Source organism: Amphiprion ocellaris, chromosome 20, assembly GCF_022539595.1.
Source record: "Amphiprion ocellaris isolate individual 3 ecotype Okinawa chromosome 20, ASM2253959v1, whole genome shotgun sequence".
Classification (NCBI taxonomy): Eukaryota; Metazoa; Chordata; class Actinopteri; family Pomacentridae; genus Amphiprion; species Amphiprion ocellaris.
In genome coordinates this window covers 22,706,304-22,731,431 of record NC_072785.1, presented here as the reverse complement: position 1 = coordinate 22,731,431, position 25,128 = coordinate 22,706,304, and the positions used below count along the sequence as shown (strand labels likewise).

At 40.9% G+C, this 25,128-nt stretch overlaps 2 protein-coding genes across 5 annotated transcripts in view; one reads left to right on the top strand and one right to left on the bottom strand.

Annotated features, from left to right (window-relative positions):
* Positions 1 to 8,526: 8,526 nt before the first annotated feature.
* Positions 8,527 to 20,346, bottom strand: vrk1 (VRK serine/threonine kinase 1). Of its 3 annotated transcripts, none has more exons than XM_023278591.3 (13): positions 20,234 to 20,346; positions 19,390 to 19,543; positions 19,253 to 19,308; positions 17,431 to 17,500; positions 16,824 to 16,911; positions 15,772 to 15,880; positions 15,150 to 15,242; positions 14,307 to 14,439; positions 12,580 to 12,700; positions 12,368 to 12,426; positions 11,210 to 11,373; positions 9,243 to 9,336; positions 8,527 to 8,902 (listed from the first exon to the last, which is right to left on the bottom strand). In XM_023278591.3, the coding sequence occupies exons 2-13, from the start codon at positions 19,541 to 19,543 to the stop codon at positions 8,688 to 8,690; spliced, it is 1,356 nt and encodes a 451-aa protein (XP_023134359.1). In that variant the 5' UTR covers positions 20,234 to 20,346; the 3' UTR covers positions 8,527 to 8,687. The 3 variants fall into 3 exon arrangements, with proteins under 3 accessions (XP_023134359.1, XP_023134360.1, XP_054861512.1); XM_023278592.3 differs by lacking the exon at positions 20,234 to 20,346 and adding an exon at positions 19,902 to 20,045; XM_055005537.1 differs by lacking the exon at positions 20,234 to 20,346 and adding an exon at positions 19,653 to 19,857.
* A 1,788-nt stretch (positions 20,347 to 22,134) lies between these two features.
* Positions 22,135 to 25,128, top strand: part of si:dkey-288a3.2 (protein phosphatase 1 regulatory subunit 37) — a 66,953-nt gene continuing 63,959 nt past the window's right edge. For both annotated transcript variants that reach the window (XM_055005598.1, XM_035952078.2), the window contains exons 1-2: positions 22,135 to 22,493; positions 24,897 to 24,997. In XM_055005598.1, coding sequence (XP_054861573.1) covers positions 22,334 to 22,493; positions 24,897 to 24,997 — 261 coding nt within the window. In that variant the 5' untranslated portion in view covers positions 22,135 to 22,333. The remainder of the gene's footprint in view (positions 22,494 to 24,896; positions 24,998 to 25,128) is intronic.

The window sequence follows — 25,128 nt, the reverse complement described above, 5'->3', positions numbered from 1 at the left end:
AACGGCAAATGTAGCGTAACTTCACCCACACACTCCCACACCTGGAACCTGTGAGCACATTTCTCTGTGTTTTTGTCTTTTGGGGGGGGGGGTGTGTTGTTTAGAGGAAAATAGGAGAGGGAGGGCCAAATTACAGCCCAAACACAGTGAAATTTCATTCTATCTTTCATCCAGGAGTTTAAGTGGGAGGTAGTGTGGATGATTGCAACTGCTGCAAACTTTTTATTGTACTTTTTGGGGTGGAAGGTGGTGAAATAGAATCTGTGTGCTGCTTTTCTCAGGTGAGGGTGGAGGGTGAAATGCAGATTTACTGTTGAAACTGTGACAATTGAAGAGCCGGGATGCAGACAGAAGACACAGGAGGCCACTGACACAGCAGATTATTCACAACCGCCACACAAAGAGCCCTGTGATTTACATTACAACACAACGAGGAGAAAAATGACTTCTTTTTAGCATTTTATGATCTAATTCTGAGCCAGAACAGGAGACAGAACACCAAACATAGAAAAAAAAAGTTATTCTTTCTTCAAAACGTGTAATACACCAGTAAAGAGCTCAGAGCGCATCCATCTGGTTTTAAACTGAACTTTACTCAGAAACCTTTCATCTGCATTCATCTTTATTTTATGGAAGTTTAGTATTTATTAGAAATCCTGTTTGTGTCTGTTTAGTTCTAAATTCACTCCAAACTCTGCTTTGGTCTCCAGCAAGTCTTAAGAAAAATCAAAATCAACATCCAAAGTACTGAGAGGAACAACTGAATTAGTTTAGCGGTAGACTGCAAAAGATTAACAGTAAAATACAGGAGTATGTTAGCTTTACTACTGTACTGTACTCAGGAAAACGTCCTTTTTAATAAACTTTAGGGAATGATTCATCTGACCGCTGCCAGTATTTCTGCATTTTCACACAGAATACTAAATATTCTTCACTGTCAATGATCAGCAGGAAAACACGTTCAACATTCATGAAGGTTTGTTCAATGGAAATTCTTAGAGTCAAAACCCAACATTATTATATATTATGAGAAATATAAGTCCATCCGTCCATGCAGAAAGCTCCCAGGTCCAGGCTGGGATACAAACCGGGGACCTTCTAGTTGCCAGGTGACAGTACTGTCCACTGATTCACCGTGCAGCCTGTTGGTAGCTGGGTGTCAAACAATACTTTAACCCTCCTGTTATCTTCATTTACGGGCACCAAAAAATATTGTTTCCTTGTCTGAAAAAAAAATCCAAAAATTCAGCAAAAACATTCCCCAGATTTCTGAAAATTTGCAAAACCTTCAGGGAGAAAATTACAATAATTCCCTAAAAGTTTCCCTTAAAAGTTTTTTTTTTTTAAATCCCCCAAATTTGACAAGAAACTTTTTGTAAATATTTTCAAAAAATGAGTAAAAATCTTCCAAAAAAAAATCCTGAAAATATCTAAAGTGATTCCACATATATCAGTAAAACTTCTAATATTTTCTTAAGAACATTCACATAAAAATCAACCAAAATCCAGCGAAATTCACTGGATTTTGGTTGATTTTTATGTGAATGTTCTTAAGAAACATTTTTAACATTTCTTTTTTCCACGAAAAATCTTCAAAAATTTCCCAAAAATGTTGAAAATGTGGACATCAGAAGTTTCACTGTGAAAATATTTTTTCCTCATGTTTTCAAACTTTAAAACAGGTCAGTTTTGACCCGCAGGACGACATGAGGGTTAAATCTCTCAGTCCTGCTAATAATAATGATGAAGTTTAATATAAGAAAGGACAGTTTCTGGTTGATTTGTAGATTTTAGTGGCGTGGAGTCAAGCACTGATCTGTGATCTTTCATTTTGGTGCAAATACATTCACTCCAGTCTGATCTGCACTGAGCTGGAGAAACCTTTGATCCACTCACTGATTTAATGGATGAACTGAGAGCCAGTTTATCCATTAAATGAAGGGAAATAAAGGACTGTAATTATGGGATGATGTTGGATTATAACGCTGCATTCCACTGCAGGAACTTGTCTTTTTGGTTTTAACCAGAGATGGAAGCAACAAATTACAATTTACTCTCATTTCTGTAATAAAGTAGATTTTTGTTTTCTTGAACTTCTTCAAGAATTGATTTGGTTTCTTACACTAAGACAGGAAGTTAGTTAGTTAGTTAGTTAGTTAGCTCGTCAGTCAGTCAGTTACTTAGAAGAAGAAAGAAAGAATTGAAGAACGAAATAAAAAGAAGGAAAAACGACAGAAAATATTTAGGATGTAGATGTGTCTGTATAATGTCACGTATTCAGGTGAGGTAGAAGTGAAACATGTAGAATCTGTTGATGATGTTTACGGAACCAGTTCAGCTTCATGGATTCATTTCTTTACTGCTCCTTTACACTGGAACATGTAATGCTTTAACATTTACACACACGGTGCATTTTAACCTATATTTGACTTTTATCAGTCATTTTTCACACAGATGTTTGTTTTACATCAGTTCAGTTCTTCAGTACTCTTCATCATCTAGAGCTGTGACAGGTATGTTAGCATATGAAGCTTATTTCACATGAAGCACACGGTGACGCTGACATTCATCTGAAGTTGTGTTTTTGGATCAGCCAGTGGATAAAGTTAGTGAGAGCAGAATTTGTTGGCTGATAATTTAAACAATCTCAGTGAGGCTGAGACTGAATAGAGCAGACAGGAGCAGCAGGGTGGCTAATAATCCTCAGTTAGTCACTATCAGCAGAACCTGCACACTTATTTACTTGTTTAGCTTTAAAAGTAGGGATGGAGGTATGAAACAGAGGTAAAAATCATCCTACTGTTAATGAGATCCCTAAAGTAGAAAAATCAAAGACCTTCTAAGCCGGCCACCGGCAGTCTGAGCTGAGAACACTGTACAGATTTCAGCTTAGATGACTGTCGGTCGTGTATTTGGAGTATTGTGGCCTAAATCTTTGACAGAAGCTACAGCAGGTACAGAAATGACATTAAGGAAACTCATGGACTCACTCCTGACTGTCCGCCCACATATCCTCCACAAACAGCCACAGAACAGACAAAAACAAAAGGAAACCAGTTGGACGTCTGCAGAGCTGAGGCAGAACACAGCAGATGTTCATTCTACATCAATGACAGACAAAATCCAAACGACGAGACTTTTCAGATCCACATCCATTCAAACGCCTCCACTCTGTTTTAATGGATGCAGTTTGTTAGCAGTTTAAACCCAAAGTCCCAGATTGTTACCAGAACTTCCAGCTTCAGCAGTTTTGACTTTTATTTGATATTGATTGAATTTTGTCCACAAATCCCAACAGTCAGCTGCACTTTTTGAAACAATGTCAGAACTTCTGAAATAAGAAAACCTGAAATTACTACAACCGTCAGAAAAGCTGCAGCACAGGATGACTGAAAACCAGAATGTAGCTTTAATAGAGGTGGCAGAAGACTCTGAGCAGCATGATTTGATGTGTTTGACGCTTCAAACCACAGCAGTGACACCTATCTGCTGTCAGAAGCCTCTACACCTGGTCCATGGATCACTGGAAGATGGTTCCAACTACATTTCCTGTCCATCATGTGGACGTACATCGTTTACCTGGGATAGCTTGAAGATGCACTATGGGAAGACTTGTGCTCTGGGTGATCTTCTGCTGGGAAATCTGGGGTCCTGTGTTTATGTGGATTTTAATTTGGCATGTAGCACCTACCAAACCACTGTTACACCCCTCGTACACTGGAAGCAGGACTTCCTGAGGACAGTGACCTCGTCCAGCAAGATAATGTTGAAGTTGAAAATCAAACTGGCTCGTTTGGTGCGCATGGCCATGAAGGTGATGGGATAAAGTGACGACCAATCCTTGCATTTATGAACAAGCTGTTCTTATTCAAGCCCAGAGGATAGAGATGGAGCCGTCCTTTACTTACGAGCTCCTACCTTCGGGCAGATGATAAAGAATCCCTAACTGCAATCTCAACCGTTTTAAGAAATCATTTGTTCCAACTTCAAATTCCTGAACCATGCTGCTTGAGGCCGAAGACGGCGCAATAATTTTTATAGTGCTTTTACTATGGTGATTTTTTAGCATGTTTTTTTTTTTCATCCGTGTGTGTATGTGTTGTGTGTAATGTTATGGGATATGTGCAATACTGTTATGCAGTTGTTGCTGAGGCAGTTTGTTGTCATTGTGGCTGTTGAGGCATTTTTGGCACAGTTGCTGAGTCCAAGACAAATTTCCCCAAGTGGGACAATAAGTATGTTGTATTGTAATGCTTCCTGCCACACTGCAGACATTTGTTGAGGAATGGTTTGAGGACCATAGTGAAGAGTTCCAGGAGTCGATTCCCCAGATCTCAGGCATATTGCACATGAGATGTGCTGGAAAAACTGTTCAGATCGGTGACGGATCAACTTCACCACTTCCAGGCCTTAAAGAATCCTCTGAGGGTCGGTGCTGTGTCGGCAGCAGGAGGACCTGGACAACATGAAGCAGCTTTTTAATGCTGTGGCTGATCAGTGCATGATGCTAGTCTTCAGTTTTAATCTTCTGAATGTAATGTAGCTTCAGTTTAAAAGTCATAAAGGCATCAGCATGTTAGTAACACCTATTGCTGACTTGTTTTTCACATCTATCTTTAAAAGTTGCTGAAGTCTGACTGCTTGGACCCAGTGTGAGATGAGCTGTACCTTACCCTTCACACTGCTCCACCCCATCAAAACACTGACAATTGTCACAAACACAGGAAACCCACCGGCCAGAAAACTATTATCGAGTTATTGGAGCGTGGGCCTGGGGAGGAAGGCATCATCTCAGAGCAGCGGTTAGGCTGCTGCTGCGAGGATTTCAGACTCTGCCGGCTCGCCAATCTGAGGCCGACCGGCTCAAACACCCGGGCAACAGCAGCCTGCCAGCCGGCCACCGATCACAGCCGAGCTACAGGAACACGTCTTTGCCAGCAGAGAAGATGGGGGTCTGGTGTTTAAGGGCTGCCCCCCACCCACCCACCTCCATCCATTTGCCATCATTATGTACTACTGCCCCCTACTGTGGGCCCACAGCTGTGGCGCCCCCAAGGTCAATGTCTGGGAAGGGAGGGGAAGCGGCGATGGGGAGGAAAGCTGGGCGGGGGGCCTCTTTACTCCTGAAGTGGCTTTAACAATCGATTGACAGCCAGCAGCCACCACAGGGGCCCCCGAAGGCCCTCAGCACTAGCATTAGCGGAGATGTCTTCCTCCATGGGGAGGGAAGGGAGCGGAGGAAGGAGGAGGCCTGTTGGGAGTTAATGAGGGTGGGGGGTTGGTGGTCCATCAGCTGGAGGACAGGGATGAACGGAGGCAAACGGACAGCTTCTCAGGAGCTTCTCCAGTGAGAAATGTTCTCCTGAACACTCACTGAGATGAAATGGAACTGATGATTAGACATGAGTTTCTCAACTATCTGAAAATCACCTGTAAAGGTGCAGCAGGACAGAGATGGAAGCTAACGGCTGCAGATTCATGTAAATACAGGCCAGGAATTCAGATCTGACCAGTTTCTATTCAGGAAATCAGTCATCCCGTCTCCTCTGAAACATGTACGTTGGTAAAATGGAGCTCAGCAGTGGAGAACTTCTCCCACAAAGGTTTCAGGAAGCCACATTCACATTTTTCACTGCTAAAATCATAACAGTTGTTTCCCCAGAAATGCTTCTTTTCTACGCTTTGATTACTCTTCAGCAGTCTGGGTCACTTAGAAATGTCCTCATTTTAGAAAGAAAAACACTTTTATTCAATGAAGATAGCATTAAATGAATGAAAAATCCAGTGTAGACATTGTTAATGTGGTAAGTGACTTCTAGCTGAAAACAGCTGATTTTTAATGGAATATCTCCATAGGGATGCAGAGGAACATTTCCAGCAAGCATCACTCCTGTGTTCTAATGCTACATTGTGTTAGCTAATGGTGTTGAAAGGCTCATTGATGATTAGAAAACCCTTGTGCAGTTATGTTAGCACATGGATGAAAGTGGAAGTTTACACGGAAAACATTGAACTGTCTGAATGACCCCAGACTGTTGAATTCTAGTGTATATTAAACTGAAATAAATGTCACTGGGCTGAACAATGACTCCAAACTACACTAACAAAAAACACTAAAATCAGAAGACTAAGAAGCAGCTGTTGTTAGATCCCTCAAATGCAATCAGTTATTGAACATTTAACAGATTACTTTACAAATGCTTTATGGATCCGTTATAAGCCATGAATAATAACAACTTTAGAGTTTAAAGTCATCATTTTCCAGCAGGAAAATCGCTTTTTCCCCTCTTTAATTCATCAGGGAGACCCTCCAATGAAGCATTTAATTTCTGTGAAATCAGCATAGATTTAGGACCAAATCATTCATTAGCAAAGTTCAGAACTGGGACAGGATGGCTGGTCAGCAAGTGACACAAGCTATTTAGAAATGGACTCAAACATTTAACTGTTATATTAATAAACAGAAAGAGCATCCAGAGGTTGTCCCAGACAGACCATCTACTTAAAGACAGCAGATCTAAACCATCACCATCCCAGCTTCAGAATGTCTTTAACTGTTGATAAAACCATCAGTTTACAACTTCTAGATGTTTTTATAGCAGGAAATATACAATTTAAAATTAATTCCATTCATATAGCATCTTTTGAGGATATTTTACATCCTAAGATGAAGAACTTCCAGCATGAGGACAAACAGCCGTGAATCATGTATGACTTCTGTCCGACTGGTTGTCAGTGACAATAATCATTAATAAAAAAACTATACAAAGATAGTAAAAAGCTTTTAGCAGCACTAAACAACAAACACTGAGCTGACCTGAGTTTCCCAAAGGAAAAGAAAAACCCTTCTCTGTTCACTCTGTCAGTCACTGCGACTGTCATCATGTTGAACTACAAGCTAAGTTGTCTGTTCCTGATTTCAAAACTGGACAAAATGATCATTGAAACAACAAAAGCCTGAGCAGCAGAACCTTGATGAAGAGGGACGTATAACCGGATTACCAAGGTCAGATGGTGGACAGTGGACTGGAGGAATAAAGACAGCTTCAGCTCTGACCAGACATCTAGTCCAGGTCATGTTCGAGTTGCAGCTGCTTGTGGGAACTCCATTAAAACACAGCAAACCACTTTATATTCAGCTTGACCTGCTCTGGAAGACATTTCTGTCCTGAAAGTTGTTCCCTCTGAGTATTTGTCCATCATCTAAGCAGGGCTCCAGACTAACTTTTTTCCTAGGAGCACAGTGGCCCCTAACTTAAAATTTTAGAAGCACAAGCAGAAAATTTAGGGGCGCACACCAAAATTGACTTGCAAAGTAAATACTCACATTTCCTCTCAATTACATTGTATTACTGATAAATACTTGAAATATAAATGCAGTAACTATCATGTTTTCAATTCACATTTTATTGTGCAGCAGTTGACACAACATAACAAGAAAAGCACTCAGAGAGTGCAGTACTCTGCCAAGGCTGCTCAGTTGACGTATAATTTCCGACGGATGAAATCTTTAATAAAAAATGACCTTGTGCTGAGCACAGACATGTGTTATGCATGTGCATGCTATGTATGGATACAGAATTGCATGTAAATTACGCTTATAAAGGTCTGTTGATCAGTTCATCAATTTTGGCAAGTCTTTGTTTTGTTAAAGTAACCGTTCCCTCCATGTTTTTATTTTGAAGGCGTATCTTTAATGGTACGGGCTTTTATTTTGTCACCATTCCAGCGGCACAGGAAGTGTTTATCCAAGAAGCAGTTTCTTGACATGACGAAGACGCTGCTGAAAAGTCCGAAAATTCTCGTCAAGATGAAAGAAAACGATTCCATACTGTTGCTGTCTATCAAAGAATGTGTCTAAACTTAGAAGCAGCTGGAATGGAGACAAGCTCTGACGGTGTTTCCTGAAGAAAGGAGTGAAGGACAGAAAGGTGGATTTGTGTTCAAAATAAGTCTGACGTCTGAACGTAAATAAAGGCTTTGTGAAACATCAGGAACTTCACCATCATTCGGCCCCGCCTCTCACACACATTGGCCCGCCTTCTTCTTCTTCTTTGGTGTTCGTCTCCTTTCTTCTTCTTTTGGAGTTAATGTCGGTTGGCAAACCAGCTCATTTGCACATTATTGTCAACTACTGGGCTGAAGTGTGGAGCAGAAGCTTGTCGGCAACAAAAAATATTCAATAATATTTTTTTAAAAATTGGCAAATTTACTGGTCGCACATGCACGAGTAGATGAAAAATTTACTCGCACTGTCTCAAATTTTAGTCGCAAAATGCGACCATTTAGTCGCAGTCTGGAGCCCTGTCTAAGGAATTACTTCCTGGAGCCTTTGGCAGAAGCTGTTTTTATTTTCCACAGAGAGAGACCTTCATCTGACACCTCTGGTTGAAGCCTCTGGTCTCCAGTTCTGAATCCATCTGCAATGGTTACTGAATAAAAAGCTCCTAAAACGTGTTACGCTGGGGCTTTCTTTACATCATTCTCACCATTCAACCCTGAAATCTTTAATAAAACAAATGAGGGTAAATTTAGTTTCCTCTTTATTGTAACAAACGTGGTTTTAATCACATAAAAGACCATCAAGTATGATCACCTATCAGCAGAGAATATAAGGTAGAACATAAACACCTTAAAGGAACCAGGAGGATGGAGGAGTGTTTGGAGCTGGATGTTCAGCTGCTTGTTTATCTGGTTCTGCTTCTGGATTTCTGGACTAATCCGGGTGACGTCTGGGTTCCCATCTCCACCAGGCTGCCTTTGGACTCGCTCTGTTTGGCAGCTTGGGGGACCTTCCTGGGTCTAGGAGCATTCTTGACATTTTTCTTGGGACTTTTCTTGGGACTTTTCTTGGGACTTTTCTTGGGACTTTTCTTGGGAGCTTTCTTCACTCCATTCACTTCTGCAGGAAAAATAAAAATCTGCAACGTTAGTGGGGCTACAAAGCCTTACCCACTAAAAGGTAACACCTTACTGATGTACAGTCATCAGACATTCTGGTCTTTGTCTCCAACTCGTCCATCCAAATATATTTGAAGCAACTGGATATACAGCAGGTACTACAGGTAGGGATTCTGAGGTTAGGGTAAGAGTTATATATTCCTGATCTATCAGACTGGGACTATTGGCTGGTAAGTCAGACTGCTAAAGTGGCATTCCTATAATTCTAATGTGGAATAAGGAAAACATTATCTCCAGAGTTCCAGCAGTGGAAAATGATCTCAGAAGAAGAGGAAACCTACCTTGTTTCTTTGGGACTTTCATTTTCTTGATGGGGCTTCCATCAGTTTCACTCTCGTCTGCATCGGCTGCTGCTTTCCTTCTCTTGGTGGTCTTCTGTAGGGAGGAGATGATGAGGAAAATGAAGGAAAAAGGCCTCACTGGTTGCTGTCAGCTGGAAGGTGGATCAACACGGACATGCTACTCCTCATGTCTTCTTCTGACAGATCAGTAGAACCAACCACAACAAAATAAGACCAAACTGCCACGGGGTCCAGGAGGGGCCCAACCACCAAGTTTAACAGACTTTTAGATGTTTTAATGGACTTAAATAAGTTTTGTTTTAAACAAAACCAAGAAGTGACGAGGAGGTCAAAGGTAAAAGGAATAAAGAAACAAACACTAGAACAAGGTCTTGACTTGGCGATGAGGTCTAGTTATCACTCTTCCACCTTGTAGACATGAAGCCATCCGAACCTCTGCTTAGATGTTCCCCTGCTTTGTCCTCAGATCTTAACAGATACTCCAACATTTCAGCAGCAGGCTGAACAAAGATGAAGGTTTCATTGAAGTTTTCTTTACTGTGACTTTATTATTCCTGTCCTCTACAGAGATCAAAGGGAGCCTCAGGTCTTCTGGGGATTTGAAGAGTCATGCACTGATCAAACACAAGAACTCCATCCATCCATCCATCCATCCATCCATCCATCCATCCATCATCCACCCATCCCATCCATCATCCACCAATCATTCATCCATCCATCCATCATCCATCCATCCATCCATCATCCACCCATCATCCATCCATCATTCATCCATCCATCCATCCATCCAGGACCTCTAATGAAGCTCCTCTCAGTCTTATCTATCTCTCTCCCCTCTGCCCTCATTTCCATTTCCTTTTTTTTTTTTTTTTTTTTTATTTTGAGAACTGCTACCTCCTGATCGGTATTCGGCCCCCGCTGAGGGGAACAGATTGGTGGGATAATTACATACAATAACCAGCGCCGGGGCCCAGTAACCCTTCGGCTGACAGCACCACGTCCTCGGTGGCATCTTCCATATGCAGAGACCCAGTGTGAAAAGATGAAAAACATAAAACATAAACCAAATCCAGCCCTGATTGTGCTGTTAGTAAAAGATGTTACAATTTACTTCTATTTAAGGACCATGCTGTAGCTGCTTGGTGCTGTCCAGATGTTTGTTCTCACTGCAGATGTTAGATAAGAACTGTAACCCTTACATCTCCTCCATTAAAGTGCTCCAGATTCCAGGGACAGGGGCTTTAACCTCACCGTTACAGCGTACTATCAGGTAACTTCCAGTCAGTGCATACTGAAGACCAAGGATACTTAACTGCACTGACGGTAGCAAAGTCTACACCACTGTTCAGGACATTAAAAATGATGGACACTAGGTAGAAGTAATATGCTGCTGTTATCTACACCTACTAAAACATTATCACTACTAACAGTAAATGTGCTGACATGACCCCTGCATGTACTGAGCTGTATTAACCCCACCTTACCAGAACACAGGTCCGTTATATGGTTACTGCTAAACAAAGACCAATAAGTCGTCCAGGTGGGGGTCTGGAATGGTAAGGATGTTTTTATCCAGTTAAACATTATCTGACATGTTATCACCAAATAATGTTAACATAATGAACCTGTATTCTAATCTGTCATTTATTTCTATATCCAGCAGCTACAGATAAAAAGACTATTCTTTGGAGTAATGTTTAAATGTAAGAGGGTTTTAACTGTGATGACTTCTGTCTCCACCAGTCTAACAGCAGGAGGCTCCTATGGACACCACAGCTGACCAAAGCTCCTAAACTGGATTACAGGAAGAGCAATGGTTCACCTGTCAGGTAGCATGTAGCTTCTACCCAGACGTCTGTGGGATGGAGTTTCATTCCACTACTGTGTCCCTGATTTGACTGAAACAGTAAACCTGTCCAGGTTGTGGTATGGTTCAAGGAGCTGACCTGGGCTGGAGCTGCTCCGCTGACAGGAGTGAAGTCCAGTTTGCCGTCATCTTTAGCCTGGATGGAGATCAGTCCGGCCTGCAGGATGGAGCGTAGCTTGTCGTATGGTGGTTTGTCACAGTATCCCAGAGAGTTAACCTCCTCCATGAATCTCTGGATCTCATCTGTAAAGTAATGATGCACCAGTAAAGAGTGTTACTGATCCTATGTTTCTGTTGCACAGAGATAAAGTGGGCAGGTCCGACATGCTAGTTACAGCCAGCGGTGTAGTTCCTCCACCGTCCACCTGCTGTGGCTGTAAATACCCTCAAATTAAGGCTGAAAGTCTGAACTTAAAGCACATCTGGATTGTGTGATCTAAATCCATGGTGGTGTTCAGAGCCCAGATGATGAAAACTGCATCAGTGTCCAAACATTTACAGACCTGACTGTATTTCCATCTGTTCTACAGGATGTCAAGTCTTGTCCCGCTCATTTCCTTTTGCATTAATTTTCTTTGTACATATCATTTTACATTTGATGATGAAGGAAGATGTCACAAATAACCCTTAATGGACTGAAACATTCTCATGATGTTCTACTCCGGTCGGATCGCCGGGCTTTGTTCTGTTTGGTGTGAGTTTCTTCAGACTCGACACAGAGGCAGATGAAGCTGTAAACAACAGTTTGGTTGCTCAGTGGAACAGAAGGAAGGTGGTGTGACGCCTCCTCTGCCTTCAGGTCAAAGAGCTGACATTAAAAAGGAACTCTACCCAGTGAGACAAACGTCACCATTTACAGTCAACTAAAACTGTTTGGTCCAGTGTTATAGACTCCTAATGGAACCTAGTAGATCTCTGTGAGAAAGACTAGAACTAGATTAAACTGAACATAAATGGAGGATGTTGTCACTAGGAATGGAAAAAGCATCATTTTAAAAGCAAACTTCATGCTGAAGCTTTGAGACTAATAATACTCATACTGATAGTAAGACACCATTTCTGTGTTAGATCTACCTATACCTCTCAGTGCTTTGAAATGTATCCGATAACACGTATAATAAACTTATATCCACATGCAAAGTCGCAAACTCCAGCGGGTACTCCACACCATGCTGTGTTCACTCGTTTGGCATGAAAAACTCACTGACTCCACGGTGAACACCTCTCTGGTTCTTACCTGGCTTCTCCTGGGAGGAAAAACACTGGGTCAGAAACTCAGAGATGTTTTCTTGACACCTGGAAGGTGGAAACAAGGAGCAAAACTGTGATAAATGTGTGTGATAAATTCCTGCTGTGATTCTCATCAGTCAACTTAAAATATACAACCTAAAATACATTTACTTTATGAACTAAAATCTGGATGCTGTGCAGTGACTGTGTTCCTCTAACCTGATCTTGGAGTCTCTGACGTACAGGGGGTCCTGAAGTTTGTCCTCCCAGGGTAGCCGTCCACAGAGCCACTGAACCATGCAGTAGCACAAGATCTCCAGATCACTGCGTCTGCTGGGGGCTGGAGATGAACGACCACATTAGCAGCAGCAAACATGGAGTCTGAGAGCACTGGTATCAGAACGTCATCTTCAAATACACGACTACACAGAATACCTGATATAACACGGCTCTGAGCTGCTACTAATCCATTAAGGTACTAGTTCCACATTCTGAAAAAACTAGAGGTCGGCCGGCCGATATTTTGGGCCAGTATATGGACTTTTTTCAATATCGGCCATCGGCCGATATTTACAAATAAAAAGCCGATTTGTGATCAGGCACCCGTACGGGCAGCTGCCGCGACCGCTTTTCCCTTAGAAGGACCCCCGGCACTCAGAGAGCGGAGCATGAGCGGAGCAAGTGAGCCAGGCAACAACAAGCCTCGCTCCACACCTGCTTATTTGGTTAAAAAAAACAGGTAAGAGATTTGTTTCTTCGTAAGAGAGAAAATGCAGTGTATTTAATTTGTAATATATACATGTATATACTTTTAGTGTTTAAACTGCCTTTTGTAATCGATGTGCTTTAAAAAAAAATAAAGGATATCGGCCTTAAAAATCGGCTTCTACGATCGGCTTTAGATATCGGCCATCGGCTGAAAATTTTTTTAAAAATCTGTATCGGCATCGGCCTTTGAAAATACCATATCGGTCGACCTCTATAAAAAACAAAATAACTTTATCATTGTCCCTAAATGTGAGCTGAGATCAGCATCTATCCCACTGCAGAGTTAACAAAAGACTGGAAGCACGGACCAACATCTAACCCTAAGTACCAAACCCACTAACACGAGGGTTAGTGGGTTTTGGTACCTAACCCTAACCCTCTCTATGTTAACCCTCTCTATGGTAGCCCAGGCTTTCTGTCTGTTCATATCCATATTGAATTTCCTTACAGGGATTAATAAAGTTATTGTATTGCATCCAGGGAGTCACTGAACACACCATGCAGTTCTTCTTGTGCACCACATGGAATGACAGCGTTCCAGCTACATCAGTGAGGAACAGGTTGGTCTGACATGGAGAGTTAAAGGAATACAAACCTTTATCTTGGTATAAAGTGCAGCTGCTGCTGGTGGAAGAGAGGAACGCTGGTAGAAAACTGCTAATTTACAAGCTGATTTATGTATTTAACACTCTCAATGCAGCCACTTATTTCTAATGAGACAGCTGCACATTAGATGTCAGAAACTTTAAAGTTCATTCATTTAAAGGTGATATCTAAGGACATCTCTGTCAGACACTGTCCCATAATGAAGCAGATGTAAATCACTTCAGTTTTTGGCTGAATCAAAGTGAAATTAATGTTACTTGATAAATATTACCTGAGATAAAACCAAACTTCAGGTTCATTAGCAGAAGGTAAAACATATTTCAGTGAGTTATTCTGTAACTGCAAGGCTTCAGACAGGATTAACTAACATACGGCTCAGTAGCTTGGACAGATTCTCAGCTGAGATTCTGGATCTTCAGAAACTAACTGATGAGAGGGATGACTGTTAAAGCCTGATACTCTGAACAGAAACTCCTCCAGAGCTAGCATAGGTTACCATGGTGATCCAGCCCATTCATCTTAGTAACACACAGTTCTGGGTTCCTGACTGCTAGCAGAAGGCTGCTACCTACATGCTCCTTTGTGGGCATCGATGCTGGTGAACTCTATGGTGCCATCATGACATCTCTTGGGATCTTCCTTGTACTCCTTGACGGTACCGTCTGGAGCGTACCTGTATGCCAGCCCATAATCTACCAGGTAAACCTACAGTTTACAGACAAAGGATTCAGACACGCAGAACTCAATGACACATTCAGGAAATGACACCACATGTTTCTCTAGTTAAACTGCATCAGTGAATATGTTGACCTGAGTTCATGAATTATTCATGAACCAGACAGACTGAGGTCAGCAGCAGGACAGAACTTTAACCCACCAATACAGAACTATTTATATTTATATCCCTACTGGCGTTAATACAGAAATATACAGTAATAAAACCAAACTACATCCCAGTAAGTAAATAAAAAAATAAAACCTTTACCTAGGATGAGAATCCCGGGGGGACGATTTTAAATTGTCATTTATAAATAGCTCTTTAATAACACCACCAATGATACATTATTAATCTGCAAATTAAATATTTTCCCCAGCCCCCTCCGTGTTTGCTAGGAAAGCTGCTGCTGCCATCTAATCTCCCCCATTTGGAGCGCACGCACACACACACACGCACATACACGCACACATCCACACACACACACATCCACACACACACACATCCACACACACTCTAAGCCCTAATTGAATCTAATGAAGCCACAACCAAAAACACAATCATGTCGGTGCCTTTAAAGAGCAGCTCTGAGGTCAGCCAGCGTCTGAGTTTACAGCAACAGAACAGTCGAACATTTTAGGGTGTGAAAGTTTCCCATTAATTCCCCCTGAATGGTTTTAGTTTATTAACTGTTACTGACCTGGTTCGGATCGCTGTGGCTCAACATGAGGTTGGACGGCTTAATGTCAGCGTGCACGTACTCGTGCTCGTGGATGTACTCCAGAGTATCTAGCTAAACAAGGAAGAGCTACGTTGATTTAACGCTACTACAGGCAGAATACAACCATGACTTAGTATCCATGTGGAGGCCCAGTTCTACCTGGTAGTACCATATGAGCCGTATCTGGACAAACCAAAAACAGCTCATTTATGCAGGACACATTCAATCAGAGCATGACTGGACTGTTCAGAGCACATACTGTAAATATAAGCCAATAAAACACTCCAGTCACTTCATCTGTCTCCTCCTAAACACTTACAAGCTGAACATCAGCAGGGTGTGGCAGCTTTTAACCTGTTTTATGTATATTTATGTGTATAAATGCATCTTATTTCTTGTGTTACACTATAATTATTAAGTGTGTACCTTGACAAAGAGGCTAAACTGGTTCAATTTAAAGCAAGGTAGTTACATTCACATTTAATCTTTATTGTTATAAAGGTAATATTTTAGTATTACAGGCCTGAGAGGTCTGTAATAGGGTTAGGGTTTAATTAAAAACTGTGAGAAAGGGAAACCGTTGAATCATGAATTAACCAACCAGTCGAAGACCAAGCTGCAGAATCAGTTTTCTGGGAAATCTCCTTCCGCATGCCTCAAACTTCTTCTGCAGGTCTGTGCCAAGCCGGTCGATAACCATGAACCTGTACCTGGTAGAGACAGGGAGGGTTTCTTTAGAACTTCACACAAACTCTACAAACTGCTGCTGGAATTCTGCCATCATCTGCAGTAAAACAAGGAGATAGATGACAGAGTAGAACAGCAGAATTCCGTATTTCCCTTCTCAAAAGCAGGCATTTTTCAGCACAGACAGAAAACACATCAACAAGCCATTTTCAGAAACACTTGGAAAAGACAGAAAAGAATATATATAAAAGATCAGTACTTTTACAAATGTTAGCACAGCCTTGTTAAAAAGTTCTATAATATTCATTATATGAACATGAAACCAACTTAAATCTGATTAGAAATTCTATTTACCTCTCCTTTAAGTACATGTGTTGGCTCTTACATGTTCAATAAAAAAAGAAACCTGAGAACTATAATGATCAAATCTGACCAGATGAATCTGACTGAGTGGTAAAACTAAAATAAACTACACACCATCATTTGGTGTCATATTAGTGAGACAATTTTCTGGTCCAGTTCTTTGTGTATCTGTGTGCAAACAAGGATTAATCCTTTGTTTCCTAGAGGTCTTTATCTAATAACCAACAAAAATAAAACCTAAGCACAGATTTAAACCAGGGAAGGTCCAAAAAAAACCAAAAACAACAAGCAAAGATCTTCTGAGACTCGTGTTCATTTGTCTAGCTACTGACTTGAAGTGAAACTTTAGTATTTTAGCTACCAAACTGAACAATAAAAATGCTCATGTTATTTTGTAAATTTGTATTTGTTGGTATCAAGATAGCAGAAATTAGTTTTTTATTTTGAAAAACTCTGAGAAACAGTTATTATCATAAGGCCATTAAGGTAGGATTACACAAAAAAACGACTTTGCTTAGATACTGTTTTTCTTTACTAAAACATGCTAATGTCATAAAATTCCAGCTAGAAACAAGGACTGAGTTCTGGGCAGTCTGAACTCACTTCTTCCCTCCTCTCTCGTGCAGACCTGAGCCCCAGTACCTGGGAACTCCCAGATGTTTCAGCTTATGAGACTTCATCCATCTCTCAACTGCAAGACAGGCAGAAACATCAGAAAAGTCCTTTTTCTGGTTAAAGAGTAAAGTCAGACTGTGGTAGGTGAAACCTCCTGCTACAGCTGGTGCTGGTGGAAGTGGGTGATGCTACGATGCTAACAGTAATAAGAGTGTGATCCCGTGGGAGAGCCGGCCAGCATGGCTGCAAGCTAATCTGCTGCTGGGACAAATATTTACCAACAACGTGAGAATCCAGCATGAATAAAACATGAGCCTCTGGTTCCTTAGTAATATAACAGTTAATTGTCAGGGGAGAGTGACATTTGGATTGTTATTATATAAAATGCAAAGCTGTGGCCTGGGGGCCACCAAAGCTTCCTCTCCTTTACGGCGCCCCTCTGAGCCTCTGCGGCAACGCTGTCTTTTTAATTAAGAAAGTTGCCTTTCTTTTATTTGTTTGCCCCTGTGGTGCAGCCTTATTTGTGTTCTGATCACAAGGCTAACTTTGGCTAGGTGACATGAGGTGTGTTTGTAGGGATGATAAGGTGGCTTACTGGAATCAGGCTTGGCAGCTCTCATGTAGAAATGGAGCTCAGAGAACAGCGGTCCGTTGTCACTGGGTTCCTGTGGACAAACATCAGGAATATTAAGTCTAGATTGGACTGTAGAGCCCTAAACAGCACTACAAACACACGGATGTACAGTAGTAAAGTTTACAGACCACGCTTGTGACGGCTCTGGAGCTTCTAATGACTCCTACTTCATTTTATCTCATGTAATGGTTCAAACTTGTGTCTTTGTCATAAAGATTCATGCTTTATGGTTCTTTCATACAGTTATTACAGGTCTAATATTTGAAGGTTCAGAAGTAAACATCCTGAAACATGAATGATCAGTTCTGCTGTGTTTAAAACGAGCACATCTTCTTAGTGGTCTCTTTACTTCCTGTGAGCGATTACTTTGGACTACAGCTGCTGATCCTCTGAGGAAACTTCATTTAGGCACATCTGATGCACTTATCATGCTTGGACACAAACACCACAATGGGGAAGAGTGGTGAGAACAGCACAGATCTGAAAAAGCAACTTATTGACTTGAATAAGACTAGAAAGCCAGCTGGAGTCATTTCAAAGCTGCCACAAATCCTTAAATCAACAGTTTTAAACAACTATTTTCCAGCATAAACTGCATGGTTCAGCTGTCTGACTGCAACACGCTATCATCATCTGCTGCTGATTTGGTCAGGATGGTCAAGACTCAATCAAGAACGACCCAAAAGAAGATCTCTAAGGAATAAGAAGCTGCTGGAACACAAGCATCTATAGTCAGGTGAGTTTTCCATTGTCCTGGGCTGACAGGAAGACCTTCTCTGGAGGTGGACCTTAAGGCTGGACTGAAGTTTGCTGCTGATCACATGGACTAAGAAGAGGAGGAAGTTCTGTGGTACGATGAAACTAAAATGATATGTTAATGGAGTGAAGGTGAGATATTTAACCCCTAAAACACCAAACCTACTGTCGAGCACGGTAGTGGCTGTATTATGTTCTGGAGCTGTTCTGCTACCATTGGAACTGGAGCTTTACACAAAATAACTTCAACAATTAAGAAAGACAACTTAAAACTCTCAACAGAATCTTCTAGAAAACTACAGAAAAGAAATAAATGAAAACAGCCCAGAGACATTTAACCTGATATTAGCAGGACTGCATGAACGACTACTTTCACCCAGAAGATCTGGTCCTGTTCCCAGAAGAACATTAGAAGATCTGGTCCTGTTTCCAGAAGAACATTAGAAGATCTGGTCCTATTCAAAAATTTCCCTGCTGCGGGATCAATAAAGGTTTAATCAGTCTGTCTGTCTGTCTGTCTATCATCACAGAAAATAAATGAATAAATAAAATCTGAAAACTGCTTGATCTGTGAAAACTTTTTAAAGTGGTAACTCAGATAATTCTGGACTTTTCTGGACTTCCTCCAAATATCTGATGACTGGGTAGAAATGAAAATAAAATACATATTTTTGTTGTGTTATCCTACCGAGATAGATAGATAGATAGATAGATAGATAAATAGATAGATAGATAGATAGATAGATAGATAGATAGATAGATAGATAGATAGATAGATAGATAGATAAATAGATAGATAGATAGATAGATAGATAGATAGATAGATAGATAGATAGATAGATAGATAGATTAAACCTATCTATGTCAGGTACTTTCTGGTACTTTAGAGGTTCTTTATTAGATTGTGCTCACATTAGTGTATGAAACTAAACTACTGTAAACAACAATAACACGTAAACAATAATAACATGTAAACAATAATAACATGTAAACTATGAGGTGATGGAGGGCGGTTACTTGGTCTCACCACTTTGATGACATAGCGAGCATCAGCTCCCACAGCTTTAGCAGAATTCTCCTCAGCTGGAAAACAAGAAACAGTTTCAGAATCCAAAGCCTGAAGAAAGAATAAAACCTTCAGCCGGTCCATCCATGTGGTCTCACCTAAATATATGATTCCAAAGCCCCCCTGTCCGATCGGAGCCCCCAGCTTCCAGGACTTCTTCCCTGTAGCTGTGAGGACTTCTCCAGGTGGAAACTCCTCCGCCAGCTTACTCTTAGCTGGAGCTCTGCGCTTCGCACCGGCTTTAGGATTCATCTGGAACATAGAAGGCTGTTAGCTCTAATGCTATATAATATATGCTGAATGGAGACTTTTATGATAAATCTGGAACCACAAAAGACTGTTAGCTCTAAAGGTTTATAACCTAATGTATGCTGAATGGAGACTTTTAGGATTCATCTGGAACCATAGCAGGCTGTTAGCTCTAATGCTATATAACTCAATGTGAATACAGACTTTTAGGATTCATCTGAAACACAGGAGGCTGTTAGCTCTAATGCTATATAACACAATAAACGCTGAATGGAGAATTTCAAGGACACTAAATGCAGAGACCACATCATCTTCTCACACTGCTACCGGATGTTTACCGGAATTAAAGGACAGGTTTTACCTCCGGTGCTGAATAAAGTCCCGCTAAATGCGCTACTTTAAGGAGTTAGCAAAGTTAGCCGGATCGCCTCCTGGTGTTCAGGAAACTACAGGAAGGAAACCAGAAGTATCGGTCTGTTCAGGGTAACGATAACTACCCGTCGACGGTACAAGTAAACAGATATTTCAGTCTGTTCCTCCGGTAAACCGGGTCCGGTAGGTTTATAAACACCGGTTAGCTACCATGCTAACTGATAGCATCAGTATCTGCTGCGACATGACGCCGTTTAACAAAAAACAGTCCTGGACATCTCAGATCCTAACGTTAAACAGTGAATAAAGTGAAATACCCACCGTTAGTTGGTGTTTACATTAAACCGAAGGTTATTAAACCACCGAAGGAACGAACTTCCCGCACAGGTACCTGCCAGGAAGCAGCGTCACTACACTCTGCTATTCTATTGGTCCATTACGCAGCGTCACGCAGGATTTAGGGGTCTGCGTTTCCTCATGGACCAATCATAGACTGTATGATTATACAGTCTATATTCGTCTCTGTATAAGTGCAACATCATCAGACTCTTTCCTAATATACAATAATAATAATAATAATAATTTTATTTTTATTTTTTTATATATATATATATATATATATATATATATATATATATATATATATATATATATATATATATATATATATATATATATATATATATATATATATATATATATATATATATATATATAAAAAAAATTATTATTATTGTAGATATTATTGTATTATTTATAAAACGAAAAATGCAAAACTGGATATTTCAGTCTCAGTAAAAGCAGCTGACACCTGCTGCTGCATAATTAAAGCTGAATTTAATGCGTCTCACTTGCTTCAGGACTTTGATTCCATCAGAAATAATGCAATGATATTGAGTTTGAATTTGATTTTGACTCCAGATTTCTAAAATCAGCTCTCCTGTGCTGGTGGTGTGGTTTGGGTGTTCTCATTCTTTTTGATGTCGATCATCACTTCATTCACTGTAAAAATGAGATGAAATGTGCCACATATGATTAGGCTTAGCGTGTATTTAACATGTATTTTATTAGAGTCCAGTTAGAACAGACTGTGTATTACTCACATCTGTTGCTGTTTCCTACATGATTCTACAGATTTTGATAAATGTAATTTTAGCATCAGATTATTTTCTTTGGCCATCAGTTGACACAAAAAACTAGTAAAACAGTGGAATTACCAGAGAAACAGCTAACTCCATCTCCACAGCCCTCCGGTACTAAACTGGGGTGCTGATAAACAGGATTACAAATTTATTTTTATATTTTTTGTACCTCACCTCTGCATCTTTTGTTCTCAATTTGAGAAACAATCTATAAAGATATTTTTTTCCAACAACCTCTTTTTAAATCTGCTAACAATAAAACTAGACTTTAACTGTAACCTGCTCATTTCTCCACCTCTCAAAGTCACTGAAAACCATTTCTGTTATCAGTGAATTCCTTATTTTATCTGGCCAATAACAACCACAAAACTTTCTTTTTTCCAGTAATTACAGGTTCTTGTTATTCCTAGCCTCTGCCAAATGGAAATGTCAGCTCAGAAGTAAAAGTGCACGAGGCTGAAACAGTGACTGACAGCCAAAAGACATTTTCAACAATTTACACGTCTCCATTAAAATAAAATAATATTTTTTTAAAATGGAAAACAGCCATGTGTGACACTGTTAAATAAAATGCTGTACATATGGGATAACTCTAAAACCTCTGTTAAAGCTGCATTAATTAGTTTGCTGGTTACCTGGAGGAGGAGCTGTAAACTCTACAGCTGTCCTGTTAGCCCTGTACACGGTTATTATGGGTAACATGTCAGCAAATACATCCATAAGACACAGAACAACGTTAATAATCAGTTGTTGTCACTTTAAGTGACATGATGAGTCAGATATACTCCTCTTAAAGCTCTGCTTCAGTCTCCAGCTCCAGAGGATATCTGAATATTTTTGTTCCATCTAGTGAGTAATCTTGTCTCTCATGCTGTTTGCTGCAGAAACCAGAGTCACAGAATTACTATCCAGAAGCATATCTGACCGTCTCATTGCCTGCAAACCTTGGATGTGAGTAGGAACGTAGAGCCTCACCTGGTCTGGATGTGTCATTTGATACAAACATATTGGGTGTCACAGCTCATGAATAAGATATTGGTTCTTTTGTGTCTTGTCTTTCCAAACACCACGGAGTGAAACGAGCAGCACTTCACATCCAGGAGGTCTGCTGGAACTCCTGTTCTCTCCCTCTTTAAACAGGAGTCCTTCAGGAACTGCTGCCATGGCTCCATGGAGGAGATGGGATGTTGATGTCTAGAGTGTTTCCTGCTTCAGCTAAACTGATCTTTTAACGTCAGATTCCAGCTGAAAGCTCCACGGTGGAGTCCTCCAGGAAGAGATGACTCGCTGCAGTGACAACGATGAGGAGACTGATGACGGTACAGAGAAACCCAGCAGAAACCAGAGGAAGAGAAGTAAAGGAGAGAAGCACGTTTCTTTCCCCCCAGATGAGCAGATCGTATCAGGCTTTGCTGAGTCCAGAACCGCTGACAGGAAGGGTAAGCTTAAATCTGAATGTAAAACTGATGATGATACCATGAGGCCTTTTGGTGAGCTTTGGTCATCTGTGTTGAAGTTAATGAGTTTTTCACTCTGATCCTTGATTTAACAAAACATCTGGAAACATCTGGAGTCATATCAACTACATTTTCCTTTAAACCCTGAAACCCTGCTAACAGCTAGCTCTCACTGTGTTCTTTTCACCTGATGTCCTCTTGTTTCAGATGTAAAAGTAAAATATTAGTTTCCAGATTAGATCACACACAAAGGGATCTGCTTAGTTCCTAAACTTAGACTGTCTAAGTATGTCTCCACAGCAGGGCCTGTGCACAACCTCTGATGATGGATTTACTGGAGCAGAGTGGTGAACTAACACCTAAAGCTTTCATTTATTACATCGATGGCTGGAAATCAGCCTCAGAGTACAGTGGAGGGTCTGAGATCATGAACTGCTCTCTTCAGGTTGGACTGGATCAGGTCTGGACTTTTATTAAACCACTCCAGATGTTTCATTTTATTCCATCTGAACTGTTCAGAGCTGGACTTCTTCTCTTCCTCACTGTCTTGCTGGACAACCCACACAGTGATGATGTCTTTCTTCAGAGAGTTCATGTTCTCTTGGCCATATGCTGTTCTTTCAGTGGGACGCTGTGTTTGTACTGTTGACTTCAGATTTAGAGGAGGTTTTAGTGGTTTTTTGGTCAGCAGTGGTTTTCACCTTGTTAGGATAGTGATGAACACTGACCTATACTGACATGTTAGAGGTCTGCAGCTCCTTGGATGTTTTCATTAAATCTTCTGTGGTTTCCTGGATGGATAGTCCGTGTGCTCTGGCAGGAGAAGGTTGGCCACTCCTGGGAAGGTGAACTATTATTCCAAGTCCCTCCATTTATAGATAATGTCTGTCACTGCGGCATCCCAGAGCATTAGCTGTTACCCTCCCAGACTGACGTTTTCCCTCACCTTCTTCATCTCACCTGGAATTCTATTTGAGTCGACTCACTGCTTCTATTTAAGTGGTGGTTTTACTGTTTGTGCTTCTCCTACAGTACTAATTAGATGTACTCTGACAGTTGTGCCAATCAGAGCTCACATCTTTGATATTCACATTCTTATTTACATGCTTTAAACTGTCATGAACGGTGGAGAACATCTTCCCCGTCATCTCCAATCTTCAGTCTATTATCATATGCAGAGCTGACGTCATGAAAACCTTCCAGTGTTAGTCTGAACTAAACCAACACCTCGGTATCACTGCGTCTTGGTTTAAGCATCGGCTTATTATGAGGTCAGATTTCCCTCTATGATATGCAAAAAGCATTCAGTAAAAAAAAGTTAGCTTTCAGCTTACCTCTGCTTGTGAGTGATCTGATCCAGAAGAACATTCAACACCACAATGGTTCTCCTAACATGTTCAGACCAACACACTGGGTGGCAGTCAATGGTCATACTCCACAGACTGCATTCAGTGTTTCTCACCAGGATCCTGCTGCTTCTTGAGGTCTAATGAATACTCTGAAGATATTCCTGTACTCAAAACAAGTGCAAAAACACCATTTAAGTCCTTAAAGTCCAGCTTTGTTAACATAACTACTATAAAGACTGGATAAAATTGAGCCCCGCCCATGGAAGAGCTACATCAGAGTTCTATTTTAGAGGAACATCTCACATGGAACAACATGCTGAGGTTAAAAAGTAATTTTAAATTGTCTGTAGGTGTGAATGTGAGTGTGATTGTTTGTCTCTATGTGTAGCCCTGTGATAGACTGTTACCTGTCCAGATGAACCTGTGATACACTGTTACCTGTCCATGTCAATGAGGATAAAGGGTGTACAGATGATGGATGAATTATTTTTTGTTGTCATGCAACAGACCACAGCTTGCACATTTAAATGTTATTCTTCTATTAAATCTACTCTGATCTGATTTTAATTTGAGTTTGTTAACTTATAAAAGGAACTCTTGGATTTAGTGAGCTGACTTTAAACACCTATCCTGGACTTCTCTCTGCTTTATCATTGATAACTTAAATATAAAATGTTTAAAAAGTGGTCCAGCTTCTCAAGGATCAGAATGTTTGTTTGTTTCAGTCACCAGGAGCTCAGTAGTCACATCTGGAGGCTCCATCCCATAACACTAAGGGTGATAAACCGAGACGTCTGATTGGTTGACTGATCGTTCCGGCAGACATTCACGTCCTTCTCACTGACTGACACACACACACACACACACACACACACACACACACACACACACACACACACACACACACACACACACACACACACACACAGTTTACCGTATGGCGTTTCTCAGCCCCTAAGTGTTTCTGAATGGTTGCTGGAGGCTCACTGGGATGTGGCGACATTAAAGAGTGAAGGAGTATATTCTTCTGTTCCAGCTGACGTCTGCCTCACCTTGGCAGAGGTGATGGAGGCCTACCTGCAGAGCTGCAGCAGACACCAGGTCCAGCCCAGAGAGCTCATCCTGCAGCAGCTTCAGGTACAGCTTCAGATCTGGACGTCTTTTCACTGGATCTGTTGTTGGAGTCTGACTTTCTGTGGGTGCTGCTGTGTTTTCTGGCTTCCACTAGTGATGTCCTCTTTTTTCATAGTTTTCACATGAATCTTTCA

What these genes read in the sequence shown, in the direction of transcription:
- vrk1 (XM_023278591.3), bottom strand. Translation starts at nt 19,543, where the DNA reads ATGAATCCTAAAGCCGGTGCGAAGCGCAGAGCTCCAGCTAAGAGTAAG. An exon ending in CACGAGAGAGGAGGGAAGAA is followed by an intron (nt 15,881 to 16,823) that starts GTGAGTTCAGAC and finishes TGTCTCTACCAG; the next exon opens with GTACAGGTTCATGGTTATCG. An exon ending in TGCAGCTTGGTCTTCGACTG is followed by an intron (nt 15,243 to 15,771) that starts GTTGGTTAATTC and finishes TTCCTTGTTTAG; the next exon opens with CTAGATACTCTGGAGTACAT.